The sequence below is a fragment of the Parus major genome, chromosome Z (genome assembly GCF_001522545.3).
Source record: "Parus major isolate Abel chromosome Z, Parus_major1.1, whole genome shotgun sequence".
Lineage (NCBI taxonomy): Eukaryota > Metazoa > Chordata > Aves > Passeriformes > Paridae > Parus > Parus major.
In genome coordinates, this window is record NC_031799.1 from 44594005 (window position 1) to 44604910 (window position 10906).

A 10906-nucleotide genomic window follows, 5' to 3' on the forward strand; every position below is an offset into this window, starting at 1 on the left:
CTCCATCTTGTCTCTTGTTCTCTAAACTAACTTTTTCACCCAATGATTTAAAAAAACTTTCTAATCTACACACTTATGCTTTTAGCTTTTTCCATCTAACTTTAACATTTGTTTTCATATATAACCACGAAAACATGCTCATGAATTTCATATTATATGAAATTCAGTGTTTTTCTGGATCTTATAACTAAGTATCAGAAAGAAGGACACACACTCTGTATTCCAGACTCCAACAGAAAGTTTGCAAATCTGAATTAGCCCTTTCAATTTGCTACATTTGAGACCCACTCCCACTCAAGGTTTTTGTGGACATTGTCTATTAATTGGAAATTGCTGAAAACAGTGAGGTAGGATTCCTGAGAAAGAACTGCCTCCTTTTGCTAAGAAGATAGTATAATAATGTTACATGCTCTTTTATACAGTTGCACAGTGTCAAGATTTACTGCCTGAAAGTCTCTTTCACTTCTGCTTAATCAGTAGTGATGTTTACCGAAGATCCCTAGGAATTCATGCTGAGTCCAAACTTCAGTAATGTTAGTGATAAAAACAGGGCCAGGAGACCTTCTTCTCCTGTTTAAAAAGCCTTTATTAGGAATCAGCTTTGGGTGGGGGCCCGACAGGTCGCGCGCACACCGCCAGCGCTCCCTAAAGTGACTCAGAGGAGAAGGAATACAGCTCTGCCTACGGGGTGCAATGTAGGCCACGCCTACGGGGTGCAATGTGGGCTGAGCCATGGCTCCGTCCTCGCGGGTACACCCGGAGTCCCCTTTTGGCTCGAAAGTCCAGGGGTGTCTCCTCTAGCGAGTCTCTTTGCGGTCACGGCGAGGAAAGCGTTGGAGTCGGAGGGTAGTGTCCCTTTGTCCCGACCTTCAGGCATCGCTCTTAGTTTCTTTATTCGGTGTTCCGATGTCCAGTAGATTGAGTTTTCTGTCCGAGGTGGTGTTTTTTGGCAGCCGATTTGCATAACTCCCAATCGCCATTTCGGGAGGTCTCCCTTCCCCGCCGCCGCTTCGGGAAGTCTCCGGTCGCCATGTTGGAAATCCCCTAACTTCAGTTGTCGTGCCAGGGCATCCCCGACCCCAGGCGCGGCAGGACAGGAGCAACGAGGGAACAGCCCGGCACCGGGTCAGAACTGGAACGCACCGGGTCAGAACTGGAACGCCTGGAACAGGAGCTGAAGGGGAAACACATGCAAAGACCCGGCCGGCGGCCCCAGCCGACTGGGTGTCTCCGATCCTGGGCGCGGCCGGACCGGAGGAACGAGGGAACAGCTTGGCACCGGGTCAGAACTGGAACGCCTGGAACAGAGGCTGAACAGGACACTTGCAAAACCTGGCAAAAACCTGGCAGCTCTGGCCACCAGGGCACCCCCGGCCCCGGGCGCCCCCGGACAGGAGTAGCGGGGGGGGAAGCAGCTCGGCACGGGCTCCGAACCGGAACGCATGGAACAGAGGCTGTAGAGAACTGGAGAGAACCTTTGTACAACATGGACTGCAGGTGGGCTTATTTATATCATTAGTCAGATTGATAACACACGACTCTGGTATGATCCCATGGTCTTCATGAGGAATTTGAGACCACATCAATTTGAGTTCAGCTCCTGATCAGCTTTCATAAGCTTGAATGTAGGCAAAATTGTATTTTACAGATGTATTATTTTTGAAAATTTCCTGTCTGATGTTTACCCATATACAAGTAAGTGCTGAGATCCCCATGTGAGGTACAGATTGGCAAAAGCAGCAAACTGTCTGACAAGGCTCTTTGCATCTCAAGGAGTTTCCTTAAGGAGTAGGCCATGCCCTCAGCTGCTATAAATCAGTGCAAATCTCCTGCAGTCTAGCTGAGCAGCTCTGGAGAAGGATTGGGTTCAACCCTGCTTGAACCTACTTTCAAGCCCATGATGATGGTGCTGGCTATGGACAGGACAGGACAGTTCTGCTGGAGAAGCTGTGTCAGTTTACACCAGCTGGGCACACGGCCCAGGGCCCTCTCTCTTCCGTCTTTCCCATGCTCAGGGAAACACATCTCAGTGTGGAGATAAGCCAGAGACCAGGGGGCTTGTGACATGCAGAATATTCTCTCAACATGGGAGAGTATCCTCTCCCTTTACTCTTTGAGGGAAAAAAGCTGATAGCTGAAAAGCTTTGTTACTTTGCTACGGGTTCAGCACCTTCCTCTGCTCATCAGTGTCCCTCTGGGAGCAAGGGAGTTTCCAAAAATGTTTCTGATTCTGGGAAAAACACAGAATTTGCTGGATTTTTTTTTCCTGTCATTTCCCTAATTGTGCTCCCGCTGAAGCTGGCAGACTGTCTCTGTGCACAGAAGTGCATCTGCTGAGGTGGTACCTCCACTGTATGCAGACAGTGAGAGAGTAACCTCACCACACACCACACACTGTTTAGGGGGGTGGGAAGTGAGTGCTGCTTGCAAGCTGGTGGCATGATTTGTTCAAGGTCTCCATACTCTCACAATAGAATAGCAAACATGTCTGGAGTTGAAAAATGGAGTGCCTGGTCTAATCCAGTCTTGCAGAGCTCCAGCTTGCCCCTGGCTCCAAATCCTGTAAGACTGACAGACAATCTGACCTGCATCCTTGCTCTGACTGAAAAGCTGATTTTGAGCATCACATTGCAGGTACTGGAAGATTTTAGCCATGTAGAAAATGTTCCCTCTTCACTTGATTTCTTTCTTCTGTGTCTTTGTTTCTCTCTTTAACACAAGACATGATCAATATTTAATTTTTCTCCTTATTATACTCTGCACTGCAGATCTGGCTTTGCTACCAGTGTTGCTATCTGTTACTCTTGGTCAAAATATTTTGCAAAGGGCATTTTTCAAAGCATGCTTTCCTGTTTTCCACTCTTCCTCCCTTGAATGTTTTGAAAAGCTCCTGCTCTCTCTTCATAATCCTCCTCCCTGCACCTCAGTGAGCTGGGCTGTTTTTTCTTGCAGCAAAGCCCAGACAATGAATACACAATGGTGAGAACTGGCTGAACAAAAACACCAAGTTCAGTTTATGTCAATTACAGATAGGGTCTGATGAAGTGAAGGTGCTTCCCAGGTGAGGGGAGCAGTGGGTAGAAACATATGTTTGACACAAGCCAGGCAGCTATCTGCATGTTGAGCTAATCATCTGGGTTGCTGCATGATGATCATTATTTATAAGAACAGCACAATACTGTGAAAAGAGGGCAGTCTGTCATAGTTTGTACATTTCCATGTGGCCTGCTGAGTGTCAGTGTCTGCTTTCTGCTCTGGCAGAGTATCCTGCTGCCTAAAGATGGTGCTGACTCACTTTTTTTCCCTTCTAAATAACACAAGTGAAAGGTGAACCTTTTTCCCCTCACCCACTTCTTTTGACTTCTTTGGCCCTTGCTATAGACAGTTTCTTCAGTTGTGCTCTGCAAATATGTCTTCATAAACATGTGTGCTTGTAAAAGTGTACACTTTCACTCCATCATACACAGGTTATTTGCATACTGGGATTTCAGGGACTTCCACCTGCTAAGTGTTTTTCCATGGCTTACATCTGGATGAAATGAGCTAAGGGGAGATGAATAGTTTATTTTGATATAGCTTAAAAGAGTTTAGTTAATCTTCCTGTAGGGTTTTTTAAAAGCATTTTTGAATCAATGCAATGATTTAACTATGCAGCTAATCCCCATGTAATTCTTTGTAAGTTCTGGAATGTATAAATTTTATTTATTTAATACAGAAAAATTAATATTGGCAATATGGGATAATGGATAAGGTATTTTGGTCTGCAGAAGGTACAAATCAGAAGGCAGACTGATTTCCACCAGCTAAATTACTTGCTCCATTGACTGTCTCTTTTGTAATAGGCTGAGCTGAAGGCTCAGAAGCACAAATTGGTGGAACTCAGAAAATAACAAGGAAAGGGGAATGCAAAACCTGACTGGAGAGAAAAGATTTAGGAAAAATTATTCTGGGACATTGAGAAAGATCTAAAGTTGAGAGAGTGTCACTGCTTTCCAAGCAGCACAAATAGGGATGTAGGCAATGATATGTTAATGCTGATGACAGGACACGGGACTTCTGGAGAAAAGTACTGTTGAGAGACCTGCAGACCACACCAGTGACCTGGCTCTGGCTAGAACAGGGCTAATTTTTTGCAGTAACTGAGAGGAGGCATGGCTGGAACATTGAGATTATTCTGTACAACCTCACATCATTGCTGGGGCAAAAGGACTTTCTTCTGGGGAGAAGTTCTGGCTCTGTCTGGAGGAGAAAATGTGGTGAAGGGAGTTGTATGGCTTTGTTTTATAAGGGTTTCTTTGTGTCTTATGCCTTTTGTTATTGATATTGTTGCTGTTACTGTTTGTTTTCTTATATCATTACTATTTTCAGTAAATAGTTCCTATCTTAACATGGCCTTTAGTGGTAATACTAAATTGGAGAATACCATTCCTAAACTACAACGATCAGTTGCCTTCAAAACTTTGTCTCAGCTTTCTCATGTTGCCAATATGGACTTCACTTCTTCTTAGTGCACTGCAAATAGAGAAAAGAGGTGGAGGCCTTTCCTTCTCCCTTGCTCCATGAAATATGCCCATGAAGAAAGGGGAGAAAATTGTGAAATATGTGATAGAAAAATTTCAAAGGCATGGGGACAAACAGAGAAGATGTAAACACAAACTCCCTTGTCACCTTTGTCAACAGTAAACCTCTTAGTTTCTACCCTCCATAGTTTTGGCATCATCTTCTACTTGTCTCCCTTCTTGCACAGATACCTGTGTTCTCTTGTTTCAGGCTTATCAGCCAACCATTTTATTCTGTTGGAGAACTCGTTTATCAGTTTACTCCTTAGTATACATTAGTATGCATTCATTTCTGTTGGATTGAAATGCCAAGATCCTTTAAGTCACTTTTCTTTTTTTCCCTTTTGTTTCATGGAGCTCTCACTCTTTGGAGAAAGTTAGCATTTTTTGAAATTTCATGTATTTCAACCAATTTGCAGCTAACTTCAATCTCTTGATGATACAAATTCCCAGTAATTATTCTGAATTTAAAATGTCTGGTATTTTGGGATTTGGTTTGTCACTTCCAAAAAAAAGGTTGAGATTGCTCTTCTGAAATTCCCTGAGTTGCCTTACAGACAGTTGCAGCCACAGGTTGTTTTCAGGATCCAGTACAGGACTCTCCATTGAGATACTGTGGCTGAAAGTTAACATTCAGAGAAGCATGTGTGAATTATGAATTTAAGATTGAATCCCCCATCACTGGATCACTGAAACAATTGCTCAGCTGTCAGTTTGGAGCCTGAATTGTCATCTCCACTAATGGTTTTCACAGGTAGCCATTCCTGTTGCTTATTTCAGGAAAGGGCTTGTGAAGGTGACATTTGAGTTCTGACAAGCATCCCTTTATTTTCCTTGTTCAATCCTCAGGATCTGACAGCTCATTTTCAGCCATTAACTGGTCCTGGGTTTCCGGTGTGTCCAGATTTTTTATTAACCGAGAAACAGACTTGGAGGGCGTTGAGGAAAGCCTCAGTTTTGACATGTTTGCTGGAAGTTGTTATGTTCATTCCAGACCATTATGTAAAGCATGGTAAACCTAGGGAAAGAAAATAGTTTTGCACCTGCATTTCCAGGTGACACACAGTTTTTAGAGTGTCTGAGAAAACAAAACCAAGATAAACCAAACCACTCTGCTCAGAAGCATTGTGATGGTACTTAAGAAAAAAAGGTGATTTCCCTGCTCCTCAGTAGGAATGAACTCACTTGGTTGCTCCATTTTTAATTGTCGAATGAAGAATACATATATGTCTACACTTTGTGTGCTTTAATAAAGTCATTAATTTACAAAGCACTGTCTAAATAGTAAGCTGTAATCATTTATGCATATGAGTAGAACAAACATATTGAAGCCTTTTCTAATTATTTTCCTGATGAGCCTCCAAAGCTCTTTTCTCTATACATTTTTCCCAGTTACACTAGCTGTGCAAATCCTGAACTCACTTGTATTACCTTCCTGAAGGAAGCAATGCATTGAATATACAATTTGAATACCTTCTACAATTTTTTTCAATTCCAAAGCATGTGTTAGGTCAAGTTTTGTGACTATTTTTTTGTTTCTTAGTGTTACTGCTGTGATTCTCATTGCAGGAAGCAAAAAAATTACAGCAGTTGGTGGAGGTTTTGCAGCCTTAGTAATTCAGTTGATTATGCTGAAAGATGTGGGTTAGCATTCACAGCAATAAATGAATGGATGACTTTCACAGTTGTGATTTACATAGCAAACTTCAAAATTTAGTCTTTGAAGTGAGAGTTGTTTGATTTGGGATGGCAGGAAAGATTGTCTGGTTTCACTGATTTGCTGGTTATGTCTTTCTAACAAAACACAGGATGAGATGACTGGTGACTGGTCTCAGCGAACTCTTCTGCATGCCACATGTGCTGTGCCTCTGTGCTTTCCTTTGAATTTGTGTATCATGGACCCCAGGGCATTCTGTTGACACATGCTGCTGCTAACAGGAAGTTCAAGTAATTTTTCTGACCTATTTTGAGATTGCTAAACCTCATAATCAACTGAACCTGAAACACTTCACAGTCACAAATCTTGGCATCGTGCTCCTTCTTTTAGAAATCCTTGCACTAGATTGTAAACACTAGGAGCACAGGGAGAAAAAGTAATTTAAAGACAAATTTGTTTTGAGAAAGGGTGGATGTGACTGGGATTACTTTAGAAAATGAGGAGGCCAGCGCAACAGCACTGCAGAATTAATGTGGTATCAGCTGCCAGACTGTCAGTGGTGGTGGCCACAAAAGTCTTGGATGGCTTTGAATGCCCAAGTCTGTTTCTGAACCTTTTTATACCTGCAAAGGCAGAGGAAATGCTGCTGTTAGACAAAGTAGAAAGACAACCAAAGGAGCAGAAGAAGATGTACCTACCTTAATGATACTGGCACTCACTATAATTGCTACCATTTGACCACTTTTTCCTTCATGAGGGAGTACTTTGAATAACAGAGATATTCAGGACTATGAAGTGCCATGGAACTCTTTAGTGTCAGACTAAAAGGACTTCCATTAAAATAGGCGTGAGGACTTCTATGTACTTTGGTCAGTAAACATATGGATATGGGATACAGGATCTTCTGTAGTCTGGATTTTGTTACGAAGTCCAGCTTCCGGTTTCTGCTGGTTTTCCATGTTCTATTAAAGATGTCCTGTGTTCTACAGCCTATGGCAGAATAAAACTTCCATGTGGGTGAAGAACATATTGGGTAACTCCTGTCTTTACTGCTCTGTGTCAGCAGACCTGCACCTAGAGCAGTTGAGGCCTAGCCTTGCTGCCGTAGGCCAGAAGTTTTCTGATGGGATGGCTACCCTGCATGGACTTCTCTGTGAAAAGTCCTGACTGCTGGGGCTGATCCAATGTTGGTCTGGATTGACTATGGGTTGCAAAGGTCTGAACTCATCTGCAATCTGTTCTTCCTCTTGCAAGAGCATTCCAAACATCAGTGCCTTCAGCTACACAGTGTGAGAGTTCTACTGACTGTCTCACATTCCCATCTCCGTGGCTGACACTATGGTCCCTTCTCTATGTTCTATGGCCAGGTTATGCACATGTTCACTGCTGTGCTTTGTGGAGTTTCTCAGGTACCTCTGACCTATTCAGCAATCTCAGCTTCTCCTTCCTCCTACCCTGAACTTCCTTTACATGTCTGTGTTTATCCACAGGCCTTTGCCCTGTCCAGCAGAGAACAGTGCAGCACTTCCATGTACATTTATCACCTAGCCAGCTGAGATACAAGTGCCTCTGCATTAGCAAAGCTGTAGATGAATTTTGTGTTTCTGCTAAAAACAGGGTAGTTTATGTTTCCAGACATCCACACAGTCCATTACGAAGATTTCTACCTCTTTATTTCTAGATTTTTCTTCACTATGTAATAGCACTCTCACCCTGAAAAGTTAGTTACTTTAGTACTGCAAATAGGCTACAGATGTGTTTTAAATCTCACTACAGATTTAAATGGGGTATTTGTGTTCCTGTATCTGTTTGATCATGGAAAACTCTGATCTTCACTCTGTGGAAATTCTCAGCAGAGGTCACCAGAGTCAGCCATGGACAACTTTAACAGGACAGAGGAGAAGCTCTGCTTTGACTCATGGATGTTCCAGGTCTGGGTTGGGCTGTATCCTTGGGGAAGCAGCCTGAGATCCTTGTTTTGCTAGAGCCTGTGATGTTTCACTCCTAAGGAATAAAGACTTTTATCCCTTGAGTCTGCAATTCTTCCCTTGAGACAGTAACACCAAGTGGGATTTCAAAAGCACAGGAAATTGTTTTACCCTCTTGCCACTGAAATCACTGAGTGTTTTACCCTTGGGATCAGTAGGAGGAGAATTAGGCCCATACTGAGCTCTTCTGAAAACCCCATTCTTTAATGAAAAGAAAAATGGGATGTTGATGGCTGTGTTCTAAAACCTCTTCATGAAGACGGAAATTAAAAGGCATGGACGGGTGCTGCAATTCCCTGTGTGACCTGCTATTTCATCCCTAGATGATAGTTTTTCCTTTGTGAATGATACTTTTAATTGCTTGTGAGATACTATGCATCATCTACTGAACATTAATGTGACAGAGCAGAGACCATGGTAATCTGTAGTAACAGAATCTGGCTATTCTGAATCTGACTTTGTGTTGCAGCATGATAACAGAGAAAAAATAGGCCTATTTTGTGATTAGCACTGAGAAAAATTGCCCTTTTTTTTCCTCTGTGAATACAGTGGTCAAATAAGCAGTCGTAGTTCCCATAACAACAGAAAACAATTTTGAAAAAGCATATGTTTCCTCTTAAAATATTCTCTATTGAAGCACATGTTATACACTAATTGAGAGAACATCTGTCTAGGTGAAACTGTTTGGCTCCATTTCTGCAGAAATATAGGCTAAGCAATTATACAAGTGGAAAAATTGATGTCCTATTCTCCTGTTATGAAATGGAACAAAATGAATGGCATCTACCCTTTGAGAACCCATTACTCAAGACAGTCAAGAATAATACAGTCCCTATACCCTGAAGTTTTTCTGACAGTATCTGCAGAGTGAAAGATACAAAGTCTCAAGTTTATACCAGTTCATCAGTGTTTTGGGATCCTTCCTCCACAATGAGCTGGAATTTTGCTCTTTTCCCCCAACCTCAGTGGACTTCTGCTCAGCAGTGTGGCCAATTAAAGTTTTCTTCATATGGCCTCCCCCTTCTTCCCTCATCTTCTTTCTTCTCATTACTGCACACTTTCTTCTGCAGACTGATCTGGGTGTCAGAGTTCTGTAATGCACAACTTATGCACCAAGGAGGTGCATCTGGCACATGTGCAACCCCTTCAGTGGTTGTTTGCTCACCTTTTCTAATTTCCAGCTAAAAAGCAATGAGAAGGAAATTCCATCTCAATGTAGGTAACCGAGAACTTCCTGGTATCTACGCTGTTGTATTCACTCCCAGTGAGCAGAGGAAAAAGTTAAGAAAATCCTGTGCCTGACTTCTGATTCCTTTTCAGACAGATGAGCAGCTGCCCTGGAGAAAGGTTCATTAATGCTGATAATGTTGAAACAAGACTCCAAGTCTTAAATACTCACCTTGGTCCATCTCTGCCTGATCCTGGACTCTATTTGGTAAAAAACAGCATGTGAATCATCTTTGCCTTCCAGCTGTGCTTTGAATGCATTATGGGTCAAGGGCAGCTCATTAATTTTTACTGCATGTTCCATCTTACTCTTAGCTTGAGCTGTCATTTGTCCCTCTCTGTTTGCTTGAAGACAACCAACTAAATCCCCACTGCACAGATATACAAATGCATGAGAGCTGCACAGTGTGGTTAAGATTCAATCAGAAAAATACCAACAAGTATGTAGAAACTTGCATAAACTACATCAATTTCTTCCTTCTTGTAATTTGTTACTCACCTAGGATGTCCCAGTCTATGCCCTATCTCACTGGGACATGCAGGTGGCTGTTGCTGCCAGCAGCTTCATGGATCTTGTCCAAGGAAGCAGCAGGATTTTGGGGACCAGCATCAAACACCAACGAGACGGGCTCTCGTTCATGAAACCATTTATTCAGCATGGGAACAAAGTCAGGTCCAGAACAGAGAGCTCTGAACAGAGGCACAGCAGGGGTTTTTGAGGGACAGAACTCTTGAGGGTCCCCACCCCCGAGGGTGGAGTTTAGGGTCAGGGACCACTAGGAACACAGCAAGGGAGAACCCCCCCAGGGACTCAAACCCAATCAGAGCACCTGGGCCGCCCTTCACAAGGGCTTTGGGGTGGGACAATGTAACTCTTTGTCTCCCCCGAGGCCGCTGCCACAGGTGGCTACAGGGGCTGAATGTGAAAGGATCACACAAGAAAAGGCTACACAGTCTGTTAGAAGAGTTCTGCTGACTTTTTTTTTTTTTTAATATAATTTTGCCAGTGAACTTCCTGCAATGTTCTTGGTTTGTACAACTTAGTTCTCTTTAATTCTGCTGTGCCATCCTGTCACTGCAAACCAACATCAAAACAAGGAAGCATTTTAACAGCATTTTTAAATGTCAGGTCTCTGCTGACCTCAAGGTGACAGACAATCCACTTTATGTGTAAACTCTGATATATCAGCCACTGGGAAGCCTTTGGGCTTCCTCCTGGGCTGAGTAAAATAAATATAGTCTGGAAGTACAGTCTGTGCCAATTTGTTTCTAAACACACACAGTATTGCAAACACTTCAACCTCTGGGAAGAGGTCAATGTGGAGCCAAGTTTTGACCAACACAAGATTAGTTTGTGAAGCTAAGGAGAGCTCAGTCCTTCCTTTGCTTTCATGGTTTCCCTTCTTCCCTTCCCTTCCCTTCCCTTCCCTTCCCTTCCCTTCCCTTCCCTTCCCTTCCCTTCCCTTCCCTTCCCT

The 10906-nt window shown here is 43.0% G+C and overlaps 1 protein-coding gene across 1 annotated transcript in view; it reads left to right on the plus strand.

Moving 5' to 3' along the window:
- Nucleotides 1-2484: 2484 nt before the first annotated feature.
- LOC107198243 (metalloprotease TIKI1-like) overlaps nucleotides 2485-10906 on the plus strand; it is a 128296-nt gene continuing 119874 nt past the window's right edge. The window contains exons 1-2 of the mRNA XM_033511385.1: nucleotides 2485-2634; nucleotides 3030-3061. Coding sequence (XP_033367276.1) covers nucleotides 2485-2634; nucleotides 3030-3061 — 182 coding nt within the window. The remainder of the gene's footprint in view (nucleotides 2635-3029; nucleotides 3062-10906) is intronic.